Source organism: Gymnogyps californianus, chromosome 2 (assembly GCF_018139145.2).
Source record: "Gymnogyps californianus isolate 813 chromosome 2, ASM1813914v2, whole genome shotgun sequence".
Lineage (NCBI taxonomy): Eukaryota > Metazoa > Chordata > Aves > Accipitriformes > Cathartidae > Gymnogyps > Gymnogyps californianus.
The window spans coordinates 132,050,035-132,069,517 of NC_059472.1; the positions used below are offsets into that span (position 1 = coordinate 132,050,035).

Sequence of the window (19,483 nt, forward strand, 5' to 3'; positions counted from 1 at the left end):
AGAAAAGGTTGAAGTAGAAACAAACAGAACCAGTGACACTAAGACTGTAATCAACATTTAATTCAAATGGAAAGGCTGTATTGTCTAGTACCCTGACACTCATATGTACCAAAAGGTTTCAAAAGTTTTATAGCAGGGTTGGTTGGTTGTTTTTTTTTTTTTTTTTTTAAATCCATCTCGTGCTAGGTTCCACATGTAAAAATCATATTACTTGCAGCTGGTGAAGAGATTTTGAAGAGAGTGCAATTTTTTTAATCAAGCATACACAGAGACTTCTGGTTTCAGAAAACCAAGAAGGTTAGCAATTTGGAGATTTAAGAAGTACACTTTAGGTTGCATGGACTCTGGAGCAGGAGAACTGGGCAAAAATTTATTCTAATACACATGACAGCACAACACAAACCATCAGGTTAGTCTTCTAACCTCTATTCAGTGTTTAACATTAATTAAAGTTAGCCTTTTTTTAACAGTGAAAGACTGCAATCAGTATTTGGAAAGCATCCCACAAAATCGCTAAACTGTTTATTTTCATTGATAAAAACAAGGTATTATTATTCTGTGATTTCAGTAATGAAAATATTTCACATTAACCAAAAATTCTACATAAAAAAATATTTTTAACAAAGGTTTTGCTATCATTGGTTACATACACATTAAAGAAATTAAAAAATCATTATCATTTAATGAAAAAAGGATAAGGCATCTTACATGCTACTCCATATAAAACAACTAATTGGTTTAAGGATGGAAAACCAAGTCTAATATCAGAAGTGGATCTGCCAGGGTGGTATCTTCTATCCACTGTGGACTGTATTATTGTACCTGAGGGCTCCCCAATTCCCCTGGTGCTGGTTCTTGCCCATTACATACTGCATTCTTCATCCGACAACATGCAGCTTCAATAATTCCTCTACAAAATACTAGTCTGCCAACAGCGCTGTCCAAGAGCAACACCCAGAGGCTAAATAAACTGCTACAGCAACTCTGCACATTTTGACTTGTTTCTTTCTGAGAAGAAAGGAAAACCTTCATAAAGATAAGCAACAATTTCCTGTAAAAATAAAGAGCTGACAAAACTCTTTCAATGGTAACATTAACAGCAAAGTGTTGCAGGCAAACAAACCCGCTCATGAAAAATCACACCTTTATAGCTATTGCGAACAACGTTTAAGAACAGATGATATACACACATGCTTACGTAGAGCAAATAAGCAGTAGTTTTTGCAAATGCGTGTGTATAGTATTTTGGTTGGCAGCCGCACTGCAAAGGAGCAACTAGAAGGATGCTTGCTCTCTAGAAAGCCAACTGCATTTTTCAAATGCAGAAAGATAGAAAAGAGGCAGGCTGCTCTCCATTTCCTTTACCAGTTGTCAAAGCAGTACTTTTTTTTTTTTTCCCCTTAAATCTTGAAGGCAGTTGCTGTAGGAACATCTTGGCTATGCAATAGCAAAAAACCTCCAGCAAAAAGGTAATACCCTAGAGCATCTTTAAGAGGAACATGTTATAAGGAATCACAGCAAGAAGAGGGATAGAAAACTGGATACAAAAACAAGTCACTAAAGCTTCATCTTAAAAGATCTCTGGCATCTAACAAGACTACTCTCTGTAAATTTAAAGCCTATATAACAGACAAAGAAAAAGGCTGATGAACTAAGAACACAATCAGTAACACCACACTTATACCCCTGAACACTTACTTAGAATAGAATGTACTTAAAAGAAAATGCAGTGAAGATTGTGTAATCACAAAACATCACTGCACCTACCAAACCTCTTATATTTTGAGATTTCAGATCAGGACAATGATTTCAAAACCAAACAAAAACAGAAGTCTCAATCAAACACCTGATGGAAAAGTTCCTCATCTATTGAGTATGGTTTGCTCCATTCTCCTCAGTTAATCACATTTTTTTTTCACCTGTCTTCTCAGAATCATGTTCTTCACATGGCTCATGCTCTTCACCTTGTTGTGGTGAAACTGGAACCGCATCAACTATGAGGAAGCAATCATGCCTCAGCACCTGCTCAGCGGTCAGTCTGTTACAGCAGAACAAATTCAGGAGAAGAGATTTAACTTTATCTTCCTACAAACAGAGGGAGAAGGATTTCATCAGTAAGCAAAACAAACTCAATTACAAATAACAACCAAGTATTTGATGAACACATCTTCTAAGTGCTTAGGGCCCAAAGCCCTCATAAAATGTTGTACCATAGCATTCCCAATGGTCAGCAACACTTGACAGTCATAGTGCTCATTAACAACAAAATCAAAGCAAGCGTTCAGCACCAGGTCTGTCAACCTGGTGTCAGCAAATTTCACAGAAGAGCGTGAGTTATTATATTTTAAAGTATCAATTCACTGAACTACTATAAATTAGAGAAACTGAAGTTGGTCTTTCTACTGAGAAGAAACAGAACAGGTGCCATTCACCTTCTACATCTCCATCTTTTAACTTTTGTCATCTTGCTTTATCTCTCTGCAAGAGCACAGAAAAAAAAGAAAACCAAAGTAATGGGCTCTAAATCAACAACAGCTATTTTGCTATTAACCCATCACTTACCCTTAGGCTCTTTGGATTTATCAGAAGGGATTACGTGCCTAAATGCTTAGCACATTAACAGTGCTAGACTCCATACACAAAACATAAAAACACAGCTGCTACACATATGCATAAACATCAGCTGTTGAGGGAGGAAGAGCACACACTGGATTTGGACAAGCAGACTGCAAGAAAGACAATCTCAAATGCTGATCTAGAGATCTAGATTACCAAAACTCAACGGGAACAAAATCTTCCCATAAGAAGGCTTGCTTGTTCACAGTCTCCAAGCCAGCAACACCTCTGACCAGGGTCCATAAAACAGCAAAGCACAAGATACCTGTACATCTCTCACCTATCCCCATTTCACCCAGACAGAAGAATCACTGCAATGCAAAGGAATGTACACAAGTAGTCAAAAACTTGAAGACAGAAACAAGCAGACAGTTTCCAACTCTGTCACTAATTATCAGAGTGACTCTGGAGAATTAGCCACTCCCCAAATCATCTGAAATCTGGGTGAAAAGATGTCATCTGAAAACTGTTGATCTTAGAAGCATAAAGCATTGTTAAATGTTTATAAAACATTTAAAATGCTCAAAGGAAAATCTCTAGTTGAGGAGATCCAAACATGTGCAATGAAATACAGGAGTGAACCATGACTACACACTTCCTCTGCAAAACTAAGTGAAGAAAGTCTGAGCATTTAAAGAGCTTCAAAAGCTTTGTATTTGTGTATTTGCATTTCATGATACTATCAAATGTCTGTCAACAACAAATATCCCCTTCTCACCATCTTATCACTACTAAGGAGACTGAAAATTGATTCCACGAGGAATACTGCTGTACGACAACATTTCATCGTGTTTACTCCATTTCATTTCATTGTGTTTGCTCTTATTTACTTTTCTTTTTTAAATACGCAAAACTGGATGCTGAAACACACTGAACACTGAAACTTGGCATGGCTAAATGAGCAGCTACAAGATCTTAGCTCTAAACTTTGCTTTTCCTCAACAGTTACCTAACATTAATATCCCTGTTTTAAAGGTTAACGTTATTTTCCTGTGGCAATTTTACATTTGCTGAAAACAACAAAAATTTACCAGTTGCAAGTGTGCAATTCCTCTGGGCACGAGACTGAGATGGAAGGGAAATTACCAGCCTGTCAAGAGCCTGCAGATGGGCATGGAGATTAATTCTGAATAAGCTGATTATAGATAAAGCACTTAAAAGCAAAATAGATTTTCCCCAAGAACTGGGACAAGGATTAACAGCCAGAGGTCTAAAAGATTCCCCAAGAAACAGCTGAAAGGTATTTATTAGTATTACATTTCTTAGTAAAACCCTCATGTATGTTTCTGTGCACTGCAGGCAACACAGACTGCTTTCCAGTGGACTTCGGTGGCTGGTGCACGTGCAAGCACACGCATTCAGGATGAATCCTTAAAAACTGCCAACAATATATTGATTAGGACTGTATCATCTGACAAGGTCAAACTCAAATGCTGCTTCTTTTCATCAGGGAAAAATGTTAAAGAAACTTGGTCTTATTAAAAGCTGTAAAACAAATTAATCCCTGCTAAGAACAATAATGGCTAAATTTATTAATTGTCCTTGAGACAAAGGCAGCTGTTCGCACTTCAGAAGATACCTGCTACAGAAGAACACAGAAGTATAATACCCTGAAACTGGCCATTTCAACTTTGATTTGCATACTTCAGACCTTATTTGTAAAACACTATTACAGCAGAAATTTTATGGAAAACAGAAGTGAACCAACTCCTATTTTTAATGTCCCAAGAAATCTTTTCTACTTCCTTGAACAATTAAGTTTCCCTTATGCATGAGAGAGAGTTAGGTTTTTCAGTATCTAAGGATTATTATGCATAATCCTGAATGACACACTGGGCAGACGGTTCTGTACAAATTTTGTGGAATACATTTAAACCCCCCTAGTTAGCCCTAATGGTGAATCACAAATTACTGAATCTTCTTTCCTATAGTATTGTGTGTTTCATGAGATTAAATTAATTTTTAATAAGAAACCAAGCAACTATAATGCACGATAAGAAACACTATTTACAGGATCACCTCCCTGCTCAAATGCTGCGTGTTTTATTCTTGTATTGTCCATGGTAGTGTCACACTGGAAATAATTTTGCAGAGGGATTTGGTAGACAGTCCTGTGCTTTATCAGTAATGCTTTCATCACTGGAGAACACTGTTGAAATGAAGTTATTAAAAGACATACTGTAGAGGATAAGAGTCATCTAACAAAACAAGATTATTTACAGTACTGTGTTATGCAGTGATACACTACAGCTGTGTTAGTCTGGTACTGTATCATGACAGTTTCTTAACCTAAACACAGCAAACAGGATACACTAAGCTCGTAAAGAACACAACTCTAGTAATTTAGCCCCATGCTTTAATAGTTATCTCCGTAAAACTGGCAAATAACTAATACACAAGTATAACCAATAAAGAGGGATTTATTATTTATTATTTTTTTCTAGTTTTTTCCCCTTAACAAAACAACCCAAATTTATCTGGCCAACAGCAACTCCACTGCTTTGTTTTCTACATTTCTATTTAAAGTATTTTTCTACTTTTCTGGAAAATATGGGGATTAACCTCTAACTCTTTCCTATATTCCTTAGAAAATTCTATCCATAACCTAAGACTTCACTTAAAAGCTAGAGTCACCTGCTTGCCTTTTTTTTTAAATAACAGTGTAAGGCTTGATTTAAGGAGTTTCATGGCCTTCTCAAATCTAGATAAAACTGTAAGCTCTCACTTAAAGTAAGATCAACAGAATAAGCATGATAGGAGAAGTAGTCCATATAGATTAAAAAACACAAGATGGGAGGCACACAAGACAAGAATAAAGCAGTCAGTAACTAGACAGGCAGAAGCACAGCAAAAAGTATGAAGCAGAAACTAGTCTGGGAAGGCTAATGATTTGAAAAAGGTCCATAAACTTCCCAGTGAATTTCTTTAAACTATATATGGTGGCATGTCTTCTGTTATTCCGACTTTTATAAGGGGGAAAAGGAATTGCCTGTAGCAAAGGTAGAAGAGGTTGAAAGCAGGCAAGAAAAAAGATCTTAACTCCTAGCCAGAAGGCTGAAAGCTTATGGGAAAGAGTTACACAAGAAAATAAACCCAAGGAAAGACAAGTGTTCAGGTAACTAAGGCACACAGAGAGAAGGCCATAAAATTATCTGCTTATGATTAACATCCAGGAGATAGATAAGTTAGCGAAGGATCAACTTCAAAGTTGGAGACCTAAGTTGGGAAACACAAAGGCACGCAGGTCTACTTATTCTCAAAGACACACTGAGACACTGGGCAAGGATAAGCTTCAAAAAAGGGACTGAAAATAGAGTTCAAGGTGACAACAGTTGCTGGCATACAGTAGACAGAGAACAACAGTTCAGAGTAGAAAGAATGAAAGCAGCAACACAAATTCGTATCATGCAGGGTCCACTTATATCTGTGCATTTGTTTCAGAAGCATAGGAAAGTTTGTTTCACACACACAAAAAACCAAACCAAAGAAAAAAGGGCACAATACACTTTTACAACTACATTTAAGTGATTAAAATGGAATTTGGCTGTTTTATTAATGCTCAAGCACTGCGCAATCATTATGTAGGAAGACAGATGAATAAAGTCAACTTCCTTGACTTCAGAAAAGATAGGTTCCTAATTCAAATACCTCCTTTGAGGCTGAATCTCAATGACTTATTCCCCAAGTCTGTAACTTGGTGTCATTCAATTAATAGTTATCTGTGAAGAAGTTGCTCCTCCTGAGGTTGGAGTTATTAAGAAAACTCCGGGATTTTCTACCTTCTCAAACATCATTTTATTTGTGCATGCTAGTTAGAATTATCCAAATAGTCAATTAAGAACATTTTCTCAATCCAGCACTTACAATGAAATGTTTGACTTCAAAAAAATATCGAATAACCACCTCTGAACAAGAGCAGTCTAATCTTCCTCATCTGACAATTAACATACCATGACAACCACATCCACCTCAGGTGTTCCATCTTCTTTTATGCCAAACTCCTGGTTTTGAATGCAAAGCTGTAAATGAAGATACATAATGCATAACACTGGTAGGTTTTTTCCCTTTAGTTTAACAAAACCAAACATCAGTCAAGGAGATTCCAGGTTTCAAGTGAAAATGGATTGTTATGGGAAAATGGCAGGGAAAAGCTTTTTTCCTAATTTCACAGTAGGGTAAAACATGCAAGGGGCTCAAGTTCCCCTTACACAGAAACAAGTGGAAAAAATTTAGTATCAGAAGAAACTTTCAGAGGTCAAAAGAAATAGACTTTTAAAAACATGACTCAAAGTCCATCCCCAAGCCGTACATTTAATTATATAATCCTCTTTAAGAAATGCTGAGGAGTAAGCGTACTTTAACAGACAAATGTGAACCCTGTGCCCATAAACAAAGTAAAGTTTCCCCAGTCTTTACTATTGCCTAGAACCATGCCTGAGTACAGCATTTTTCAAAACCCTGCCTGCAGGTTAAGCTGAAAATGCCTCTATTCTGAACAATTAAATAGACAGCAAAAGGAAGCATGTGTTTAGTCAGTGCTGGGCTCTTGTGACACAGATCAGCAGAGAACTTGGAAAACCACTGTCTCAATTTTAGAAGTGGCACTGCTGTTTAATGAGGGGGAACACAATTTCAGATGCCCAACATGAAACTGGCAACTGTTGAACATTATACTAACACTTGAGCTAGAGCTTTCCATCAAATGATCAATACACCACCAAGTCCACACTGAAGATTAATTACATGTGGATTAATCTGAAATTCAGCTGGCAAACTTGGATGAGGTTTCTGCTGATCTTGCTGCATCCCAGATATTCTCTTCAAGCAGAGCCAGCCATTTGTAAAACTGGCTTTGGTTTTAGGGGTTTTTTACTGGGTTTTTTTTTTAACTCACTTCTACTTGTAGAAACCTTTTTTCTAGAAGAGATGAAGATCTGAATAGTGGTACTGAAAGTGTTCTGACTAAACCGTACCATGTTAATAAATTATAAACATCTATGATATTACATTACACTTTAGTTCCATCTATTTCAGTAGAAAAATGACTTAATTTTAAGCAACTGCTTCCTAAATTGGGAATAAAACATAACAAAGAGTGACTTTTATATGAACCAGCTTCATCTTCTCAGCACAGGTAACTGACAGTGGCTACCTATCAACTTGCAGTTTACGTCTCTGTTAGGAAGTGGTTTTAAGATGCTACAGCACAGAAAGGATTACTGAAGCCATCACTGTGCAGCTGATGGAACTGCCAGTGTTTCCCAGGAAGACCCCCATGTACCCTGGAGCTCCAATTGGCACTCAGTGAACCAGTTCCAATATATCAAGCGCTCATGCAAAATCACTGCCTGGGAACGTCAGCACTTGCTGGGTAGCTTGTGGCTTTTCAAGTCTGGGAGATGTGAAGTTTTCCCATTCAGAACACATGGCACTGACACCCTGAGTTGGGGAGGCAGCAATACAGTGCCAGAAGACAAAAAGGAGATGGAGGAGATGCTGTGCAACATGCCACCTAACACAGGAACATAGATTGCTTTCTCCTCCCTGGCATAACACGCACTAAGAAACAAAACACCCATCTAAGCACTGTTGCCAGCAACAAAACATATGACAGTCCCATCCTTGCCTTTATCTTTCCTGTCTTTTGATTCGGGTAATTCCTCAGGGGCAAGGTCACAAAAAAAAGAAGAAAAAAAGTCTCACAAGGAATGAATGGGAAGTGCAGTAAGAACTGATAATCCACAGCATGAGGAACAGAAGCATAATTTTTTTCATATAACTATATAAATTACATTGTATATTTTATAGAAAAATGCACTGTCTTCTGCCCATAATCGTAACCCCCATTCATTCCACACTTACCACTCAGTTGAAAATATGAACACTTATCTCACCAAAACAGTTCAAAGCAGAAGTTGGAGATAACATTTATTGCTCTTTATAAGCCTGCTACAGTTCCATAATATTACTAGAAACCCTCCCACAAGTCATAACATACCCAGAACAGAAGGCAGCCATAAGCATACATGTCAGAGGCTGGAGAAGCTGGCTGTCCCATTTTCAGTTCAGGAGAAACTAAGCTCAGGGTACTGACAACCATAGTGTTTGCAGCAGCACGTTGCTCCTATGGGGAAAAAAATTGTACCTGTAATTTCAAGCAAGACCAACAGTACATTGAAGCAGATGTATCTCCCTCTCCCTTCTAATGTGCCAGACAACTTCACCATAGAGTTCTGTGCTGACCCAGACTGAAATGTAAAATCCTCCTTTACTGATCAAAAAAAAGTGGTGTATAAAGGAAAAAAGAGATAACATCTCACATGTATCATCTCTAACTGTAATAGAAGAATAGGGATGGCAGATTCTACTCCATACTAGAACTATTAAAGCTCATAAGGTGGTAAAGAATACAAATTACAAAACTTCTCAAATTGGGGGGGGGGGTGTGGGTGGGGGGTGGGGATCACAAATATTAAAGACATTTGGCACTATTTTGGAGAACTTTAGAACTAAAGTTCAGTTCTGACAGCTTTCCTATTTTTTCTTCTCTGCCTTTCTGGTCTTCACCTGAAACTAGCTGCTTCCTCCCTCCTGGTTTCCAGCATATTTTAGGATTGTCTACTGTCAAAATAACAGCTAGACCCTGAGTTTCTATCCCCCTCCATGACACCAGCCAGCACCAGCTATAGCCAGACTGGAGAAGACTAGTCTCCAGACTGCCAAGAGTACTCCGTAACACATCATTTACCAGCTCCACTCATGCACTTGTGATCATGCAGAAAGTACAAGCACTGAGCAGTACTGACACCCCTATAGAGAAGGCACAAACTGGATCCAGGCTGTGAACCATGGGTGGAACTTTCCTGCTCTATCACGTGAGCTGCTCATTTCAGCACAGCCCATACCTGCAGGGAGGAGTAAAAAGAGGGATAGTCTTCCTCAGCTCCTGCAATTTTCACAATGGCACCATCTGTACTGAGTATGACCTTTCAGAAAACTCAGCTGTCAAAAATTCTTAAAGCATCTCTCTTTAGCATGTTGAAAATTGAAACTTATTTCAAGGGAAGCACACCTTGCTGTCCAAACATTTGACACTCTTCATGAGATTAACAGATAATGCATTTCCAAAGCAGAAATAAGGGTTCTCAATTAAACTTACTTTTATTTATATTATGTTTATTATATTAATATAATGACATATTAAAATACATATTACTATCAAAAAAATTAAATAAGCATGAAGCAGACCTCTAGCACAAAAACGTTTTAGCTCAACTTGAGTTTAGAAAGTCAAAAGGTGACTACAGAACAGATACCATTATTGGAGACTTTACTATGTAAACACAATGAATAGTGAGAAAATAGCTTGTGTTCTTAAAGAGTATTTTCCCCAAGAACAACTATGAAATTCTTTACTACAGAAACTGAGGACTAAATCAGAAGTAGATATAAATACAGGTCTATGTAGGCAACATGTAAAATCCTGTTAATTTACCAAACACCGTGACAGATTAAACCACATACTAGAACCCCATTATCTATCAAACAGAAAGGCAAAGAATTTGTACGAGCTTGACTAGCCCTTCTTCAAACATGAGTTCTTACTCTCACCTCTGATGATGCTCATTACCATTAAATATACAAGACAGCCAACAAACAACTACTGCAAGTTCTCTATCTTTTTTGTTCCACTGTTTTGCTTAACTCAGTAATTCTTTTTTCCCCTCCAAGATTAGACTGTGTTTACAAAAACTTCAACGAGACTCAAACTGCCCAACCCTATTCAGAATATGAAACAGGAGTCTCACTGCTAAGCACAATGTTTACCAATACTCTTTTAAATTGCAAACACAGTTGTCTGTTTTGATACATAATTCTGACTAAAAGTCACTGAAGGATTTTTTTTTTTACCTCTGATTTTGTGAAATCAAAGTCTCCAACGACTCCTTGTTTTCGATTCACAGCAAAAACATTATTTCCATGCAGAGATCCATGTACTATATTAGCTCTATGCAACGTTTGTAGACCTTGGGCCACTCCCTTCATCACTTTTAATGCCTCCTAATGATTTAATTTGGGTGTTTATTACAAAGACAGATATGGAAAAAACAAAGCACAGTATCAAGTAAGTTTCTATCCAGAACTAAGGCTTTTTAAGGTCTGTACACATTCAAAGTTCATGACAATTCCATTTTATGAAGTATGGACTAATTCCCAGTAAAACTATTATGACTTGCACAGTGTCGTGCTTTAACCCCAGCCAACAACTAAGCACCACGCAGCCGCTCCCTCACTCCTCCCCCCTCCCAGTGGGATGGGGAGGAGAATCAAAAAAAAAAAAAAGTAAAACTCGTGGGTTGAAATAAGAACAGTTTAATAACTAAAGTAAAATCAAATATAATACTAAAAATAAAAATAAAATAATAATAATAGTAATGAAAAGGAATATAACAAAAAAAAAAAAAAAAAAACACCCTCAAGAAAAGACAAGTGATGCACAATGCAGTTGCTCACCACCCACTGACCGATGCCCGAGCCGCAATCCACCCTGATCCACCCCTCCCGGCCAACTCCCTCCTGTTTATATACTGAGCATGACGTTCTATGGTATGGAATATCCCTTTGGCTAGTTCGGGTCAGCTGTCCTGGCTGTGCTCCCTCCCAGCTTCTTGTACACCTGCTTGCTGGCAGAGCATGGGAAACTGAAAAGTCCTCAACTTAGGATAAGCGCTACTTAACAACAACTAAAACATCAGAGTGTTATCAACATTATTCTCCCACTAAATCCAAAACACAGCACTGTACCAGCTACTAAGAAAAAAAATTAACTCTATCCCAGCTTAAACCAGGACACACAGCCAGGCAGGAGGCGGGGGAGGGGGGGGGGGGGCGGGGATTGCAGTCAGCAATTAACAAAATCACTAACATGAAAAGGGAGGGGGAGTGGGGAGAAAAAAACCAAAACACATGCAACTTGGGACTTTTACAAGTAGGTCCAAGTCAGCAAACAGAAGCTTCAAGTCAGCAAACAGAACTAGAGAAAAGACTGTATTGGGTTCTAGCTACTGCTTCCTTCAGAAGGGATGACTATCCAAACTGGCTATACAGTGTGTGGGGAGGAGGGAAAGGAAAAGGAAGGGGATGGGGGGGGGGGGGAGGAATTACACGAGTCCTCTAAAACTTTGTTACAGAAATGCCTGCCCCTGAACATCTAACATGTTCAATTCCAGTACTTTTAAAGTGTACTAGTAATACAGCTGAGGCATTAATTTCAATAAAAGAAAAAAGTGTATCTAAGCAACAACATCTCTTTTAGAAAGTTATAAACTACTGCCTGACCAGATGCTAAGAATGCCAGTCAAGCTACCTGTGCAACTTTGTACAGTCACTGTCAGCCACCAAAGGAAGTACACTGGTGAAACACCATCAGCACCATAAGATACAGCAAAACAATAAGAGTTCAGTTCAAAAACACACAAAATAAAATGCTGATAGTCTAAGCAGTTATACTTACTTCTAAAGTTAAAGGTGTATGAGCCTGTAAAGCGCCCAGACTTGCTCCTGGGTAGTACGGGACCATTAAATATACCAAAGGATCAGACTTCAACAACAACAACAAAACAAAAAAAAAAGGGGGGGAAAAATAGATTGTTTCAAATATCAGGAACATTGGGAAGTTTAACATGCACTAGATGTGTCATAAATCAATTCATTATGTTTACTAAGTAGACAGTTTATCTAAACTCAGAAAGGAAATATTTTTCTGATTCAGTGCTCCAACTTAAAATATGTTAAAGCTTTCAGGTCCAACTGCAAGTCTTTCAGCTTAAACTAGAAATCAAGATCATCAATTTGAATCTTGCCTTGCAGAAAAGAAGGAACAACAGTTGTAGTAATCCAGAGTTCTCCTTCTGTTGATCCCAAGCTCTGTGATATTTGGCAACTCTTTCTATCACTTTGGCTTCCGAGCTTACATCTACAGAGTAGCCCTTAAAAACAAAACAGATACCCAAGCTATTACTCATATGCCTGTAACATTATTCCATTAAACTTTTTTCTTTGAATTTTAGAAATGCATATTTTTAGGTGCCATCAAATAACTTCCTCTTCTACTTAACACAAAACTCAATTCCAACTGTCATAAACTTTTCCCATATTTTCTTATTAACTCTTAGAAAGTCTGTACCAACAAAACAGGGAGCACGTCTCCAATTTGAGATTTAAATAAGCCAAGTCAAAAGCAAGAATATTTACAGCTATGCCTCTCATACTACTACATCCCCTGGTTTCACAGTTGCTAGCAGATTGGTAGAGAAGTAGAGCAAGGGAAAAGCAGCAGTTCCTGAAATGTCTCAGTGAAATCACCAGGAAGACAAATCAGCATCTGCAAAAAGAGACAGGAGTAATGAACAGGATAAAAGGTCCACCAGATACCAGAAAGAACAGGGAAGCACTGTTCACTACAGCAGTCCTCAAAAGAAGTGAAAAAAAATCAGTAAGCAACATGGAAGCAATCCAGAAGGAAAACAATGCTTCATGTTCTACAGGCCTCAACAAAAAAATCTGCTATCAGAAAAGGGCTGTTAAACACAGGGACATGAAAGGAACAGCAGAGTTCGTTCAGAATCAGCACGTTAATAAGCCAAGGCCTCACCTGCAGCGCTCACTGAAACCCAGTGCCAACATTACCTTTAAAAGAACCTTCTGGCCCTGAATTTCTGAACACACTAAAGGTCGCTTCGTGCTCAGTTCCTTCATGGGCTCAGCATCCAGAAGGTCTCGCTCCAGGCTGCGTGTCAGAAGTCCGCCAGAGTTCTGAAGCACATGCACACACAGATATCCAGGGTAAGCACATGGCATTTAACAGCCGGTAAGATTCAGAGGCTTCAACTACCTCGCCTCTTCTTCAGTCAACTTAGCAAAGCACAAAACCAGTTGGGACATGTTAAAAAGTTACAGCATCCGTTACCAAGAGGCTGGCCGTGATGCGGCAGCTAATGAAATGCATTCCTTGAACATCTCCCAGAAGAGGGGGAGAAGGAGGAAGACCACAACTAACAATGCTCAGGGTATATGTCCCCCAAATGGACACAGACTGTGCAGAGCATTTTTGGTGCAGAGCATTGATAGCGCCCGAAACAATAACTGACAGTACATTCAAACACAACCTCTGCTTACCATATAGTTCAGAATTCCTGCTTCTGGATAAAGAAGTGGTAACTCAGGGAACCATTTCTGTACCAAATAAGTAAGCTTCTCCTAAATGAAGGAAACAAGGCCCACAGCTTCAGGTCACTAGTTTGTGACATATATAAATATACAGTGACATTTGCAATGTATACCCAGGACATTCAAACGTACATTGACCATGACTGTACCTCCTTCAACAACAACATTCAAAGTAACACTGCCATTTGCTTTTTGAGAGAGCACAAGAAACCAACACACACAACCACACACAACATAAATACAGCAGTTCAATATAGACAGATTTCTTAAATCTCTGAGGGTGGGTAGTGTTAAGGCCCCAAACAGCTCATGCACTATCACAGAAAACATTTCTTCTTTTCTACAAGAAGCTTTAGTAGGCCTAAACAAAGGAAAACAATTCCACTACGGTAAGTGGAAGAAGACAGAAATCAAGTAGTGACACAGACCAGGCCAGCATCTCACACATCTCCAGACCCTACACAGCTGTAATGCTGCAACATAACTATTACACACAGATGTTACAACTGCAGAGGTAGGTATATCACCACCACAAATTCTGGTGCCCTTCTACTCGCTCACAAGGCAATGGTTTCTGATTCTTCCCTCCATACAGAGGACTTAGAGAAAGGGTGATCTCCTTCACTTCAGGATAAAAGCCTGTTTTAACCTAGTCATAAGGAAACAGTTCCCCTTCTTGCAAGAAACAGAGTCTTTCTTCAGCAACTGAGCTTACACGTTCACCTGCAGCTCTTCTGGGTTGAGAACTACAGCTCACTTTTTTTTTTCTCACCTCACCCTCTTATGGAGCGGGACAGCAGGGGAAAGCCTGAAGAAACTATGTTCAAATAGAGATAAAACTGATCAGCCTCCATGCCTTCTCCCATAGGTTTCACCAAAAAAGGGCCATCTTAACATTCAACACTATAAAAATCACACTTTTTATTTTACCCAGAGCATATATTAAAGCAACTGAAATGCAGATGTGCCTCATACAGGTTTTAGTTGCCTAAGTAGTTTAATACTTACATATTCTTCTTGTTCCTTGGATATTTCCTGAAGAACCTTGTTTCGCAGATCAGCAATTTCCTCTTTTATTCTTGTCATTTCAAACTCACTGTAATCATCAGACTGCATCAGGAATAACAAAGTTAGTGTATAATTCTCATTCTGCTATTATACCAAACAACAGTAACCTACTATATCAGGATTAAAAAACAGCTTCCACATCACAGTTCTGGAGTTGAACATATTCTCAAATGCATATTTTACTCACTCTCCTTCCTGGAAACCCAACAGAACCTCTTAAAACCTAATCACTGAGAAAGGTGTTCCCTTTATTTATGTGACAGACCAAATGTTCTAGCCCTTTACCTACTTGTTTCCTAAGTCAAAAAGCATTTTTTTTTTTTAATTAGCTGATCACATATAATCATAACAGCAACACCATTCATCTACCAGCAATGCCAGGTTCCATAATTCATTCACGTTTTTCTCCAATAAGCAGGCACTTTCCTCATGTCACCTCATTATTCAAGAATCCTTTTCCCAATGGGTTTCATTAGTGTGTCTCATTTTAAATCCCTCTTGGAAGCTTACTGCCCCTTTACAATGGTTACAGAGAGACACATGCAGGTTCTTTTTTCCTTAAGCATCATCAGAATAATTAATGTGCAAGCAAACAAACAGCACTGAAGTTGGGGTAATACTTTACATTCTTTGGACTTCTCTAAGGGGTAGTGGGGAACCCTGAAAACTAGAACAGACACTGACTTCTGTCACCAAAGGGGAGGTACACACATTATTAACAAAGTAAAAACTTAAAAGTAATCACACAACCAGCACAGTAAAAAGAGCTGGACAAAACTGTTCATGCTGTGAACAGCAACCGTCACCAGAGGGACTCAGTTAAAAGCACAGTGCCATGGCTGGGGACTGAAACAGGAAAGTGGCTATGCACCAACTTTTTTTTTTTTTTTTTTTTTTTTTTTTTTTTTAAGCCATTCAGCCTGGGTCTCGGGGCCTGTAAAACTTCCACAGTTAAAGGCAAAATTCAGGTCAGAAAACACAAACTGTTCTATATAGTTACCACTTACTGGGAATAAACAAAATTAATGTTTCTAAACAAATTTAAAAAAACAGACAAAAACACCAACACTGTAACATTTTCATACTTCCTCAAAGTTGTTCTTTTCAACCAGCTTCCACCTTAACTGGGCCTTTAAACTTTTCACAGTTTTCTTAATTGATAATAAGTTGTTAAGATCGGGTCTCCTATTCAGCCATTCCTCAGCCTGTTTTCTGAACTAAGAGGGAAAGAAAAAAAAAAAAGAAAAAATTCGGAAAGTGTTCAAGCATTCTATTTTAATATGTTTTAGTCCAATGTGTTAGAGAAACTGCCTGAAGTCTATTTGAATTCAGCTTTTCAGGGTCTTTCCCCACAGAAGAGGGGTTTTATTGTGTTTCATTTTAATTACATTAACAACCTTCTGGAAAACCAACATTCTACTTAAAGCTCAATCCCCTTAAGTTACATACTACTGATTTGTAATGAATCCAGAGCTTCCAGCTTCCACTGCTTTATTTTTTAAAAAAGTATCTTTGTATTTAAATGAAATGAAGCATTGGCTGAGGTAATGCAAAACTGCAATTCTTAAGCTTTAACCCAACCAATCTCTCATCACCAATATACTCCTAGAATTTCCTTATAAAAAGATAAGGGAACATCTTTCAAAAAGAAATTACGTCAGAAAAGGGTTACTAGTATAGATCAGTGTGACAGAAATAAATAAGGCATAAACTCACCTCAACACTGGCCAAGTATCTGTTCTGTATGACAGTGATTATACTTTGCTCCTGACAAACTTTACGTATAACTTTACTGTAAGCACTCATAATTATTCCCTTCTCTGCTTCATCATGCTCCTGGATTGAATTACAGAGAGAGAGAGATTAAAGATGAAGAGTTGTTCTTCACTTATACACACTAACGTTTAAGATGTAAACCTTTACTGAGAAATGCCGTTGTTAATGGGAAAAAAAATTATCAGAAAGAGATTCTAAAAGGGAAGTTATCAAGTCTAAGAGTTCATCCAATAGTTTCAATAGAATAAAACTGACTGGCACTTCTATGCAGAAGTCCAATTTCATATTCCACATGCTATGAAAGAACTTTTTTTAAGGATAGCATGGTTAAACAGATACGAAGCATTAAAGCATGCAACCATTCTTCTAAATGAGAGTCACTGGTTCTATCACAGAGAGCAGTCACAAGCAGACTGAACTACTGGTTTGTTGATAGTATGATGCTACATCAAAGGACAGGTTCAACTTTTGCCGACATGACCATTCTCTGGCACAGTAGGGACTCTCATTGCAGAGACAATGCAAGTACCTCAAAGAGTCAGCAAAAGAGAATGGAGGAAATGCTTATCAGAAAAGGTAAATAACTGGGAAAAAGGCCAACACAAGCATAGAAAAAGATTACCAGTAAGGCAAGAACACTTGTCCCATGCAAAATGAAAGTGATTAAAAACTATTCAACTCTTAAGACTGGAAAAAGTAAATTTATCCATACACATTCACACAGAGACACAATCCCATTATTTTAAACAGAAACTTACTTTTCATCACCTGTATTTTCAACACAAGCACCAAAACTCAGTACAGCTCAAAGAAAGCTTCTCTGCACATAGAGAGGGAAGAACCAGTTTTCCCAGTATTTCTTAGTTAAGCCAGTCATACATACAGCTAAGTTCCTGTAACCCAAAGCCGTCCTCTGCCTGTTGCCTGAAAAACACATTCTTTTCTCTCTGGGAATCAACCTGAATGACTTTCTGTCACTTTTCCACAAAAAAAGATGCTGCCTTGTAGCAAATAAACTCATCTGATACATTAAGAAAAGCTTTAAACTGAAATCAAAGATGTATAAAATATATAGAAGTCATGATACAGTAGACATGATTAGAACTTACATTTAAGTCAGTATCCAGTTCTTCACAAATAGCCAACTCAACCTTTTTGAGAATTTCATCTGCATTGCCAACCACTTCCTCTAAATCTGAAGATGCTTCTGACATCAGGTCAAAACACTTCAAAGAGAGGGGGGGGAAAATCAGCCTTGCAATTTAAAATAAGACATTAGAAGCAGACAGCAAAAACAAGCAAGAAATACAAAGAATTAGCACTACTGGAAATCTAATCAGGATTTGTGTCAGATCTCACCTTTAACTGCCTCACACTTGAGTAGTATAACGACTTCTAGAACTAACAGAGTTAAGATTCACCAGGCAAGAAGAAAGTTGATTCTTGCCTTGATCGGGTTTTATTTTCCTAATCTCATTTTGATTTTTCCCAAAAATGAAACAGTAGAACAATCCCAATCCTTCTCCTATTGAGTTTCATGTCAAAAATCAACATGTGTGCTGCCCACACAGTGATACACAAGATGGTCTATATGGCACTTTCACTATCAAGTGGGCTTTCCATTCCTATATAGTACTACCTGAGATAAAGACACATCCTGGGATCTATTTCACAGTTTATCAAGCATGAAAGAAGGTTAAAGATTTCACCAGGAAACCCTAGGTGTTTTCACAGAAGTCAGAAATAACTTAGCTTCAAGATATAAGATACAGAGGGTACCAGAGAAAAATCAGTAAGATTAGTTTATAATCACACTGAATGTTGTTTTCAGCAAAGTTTTGTTACTCATATCTGCAGAAGAGGAGATACTACACTGGTAACCAGAACTAAAATGAAAATATAGTCCTGTATTTAACATGCAAGATACACAGTCATAATAGAAACCTGCAAACTCCACCTTGTTCATTTACCTATCAAGCATGTGTATTCCACTACAGATTGTGAAAATCTTTTATTGCCTTAACCTTAAAGGAACTGAAAATAAAAACTTTAGCAGTGCAAGTTCAAACAGTATGTTGCTCCCCAAAGCCTGGAGTTGCATAGTGGAAAGGAGCCGTCCAGTCTCTGAAAATTTCCTTGTCTGTCATTGACCCATTTCCTACTGTAGATTCTGATCGATGCTACACGAGATTAATTTGGATTCAGAAAGAGAGGAAGAGGAGTATCTACTTAAAATAAGGGGAAGGTAAACACTTCAAATAAGCATCTCTTCTACACGATTGCTCACACTTTTTTTTTTTTTAAAAGGAGGTTGAAGTTAAATTGCAACAGGATAATTGCATATCAAAAGCTGAAATGATTAAGATGGATAAATGAAAATTTCTTCCTTGGTCTACCTAGTAGTGCTTTACCAACCCATGCTAAAAGTCTGTACATTTCTCCTGTGTCTCTGAACTGTTTGGGAAAAGTTCAGATTTGAAATGTGTAAACCAAAGTTCATCACTACACTAACAAACTTTAGTCACTTTCATACCTGCAGAACAGCACTCTGAATTGCACCCAGCAATCACAGAAACCCACCTGCAGGTTTGTTTGCCCCCTCTAATAACTGACATGATTATAAACATCTGCAAGTAATTATATTCATTAACATTATACTGCACATGACATGCACCAAGTCTACACTGCTGCTGAACAGCATTTATTGTCAGGTCAAGGAACACTGTTATTCATAACAGCATCCGGCCACAGTAAATGCTCTGGGTACAACGAAATGCAAGTGCAGAAAACCTAT

General features: G+C 38.0%; 1 protein-coding gene across 1 annotated transcript in view; it reads right to left on the reverse strand.

The window, feature by feature from the left end:
• Positions 1-356: 356 nt before the first annotated feature.
• STK31 (serine/threonine kinase 31) overlaps positions 357-19,483 on the reverse strand; it is a 40,536-nt gene continuing 21,409 nt past the window's right edge. Inside the window, exons 12-23 of the mRNA XM_050892478.1 lie at positions 17,799-17,915; positions 16,630-16,749; positions 15,999-16,130; positions 14,854-14,955; positions 13,795-13,875; positions 13,306-13,431; positions 12,480-12,605; positions 12,131-12,217; positions 10,528-10,677; positions 8,615-8,740; positions 6,567-6,635; positions 357-2,085 (exon numbers count right to left, since the gene is read on the reverse strand). Coding sequence (XP_050748435.1) covers positions 1,903-2,085; positions 6,567-6,635; positions 8,615-8,740; positions 10,528-10,677; positions 12,131-12,217; positions 12,480-12,605; positions 13,306-13,431; positions 13,795-13,875; positions 14,854-14,955; positions 15,999-16,130; positions 16,630-16,749; positions 17,799-17,915 — 1,419 coding nt within the window. The 3' untranslated portion in view covers positions 357-1,902. The remainder of the gene's footprint in view (positions 2,086-6,566; positions 6,636-8,614; positions 8,741-10,527; positions 10,678-12,130; positions 12,218-12,479; positions 12,606-13,305; positions 13,432-13,794; positions 13,876-14,853; positions 14,956-15,998; positions 16,131-16,629; positions 16,750-17,798; positions 17,916-19,483) is intronic.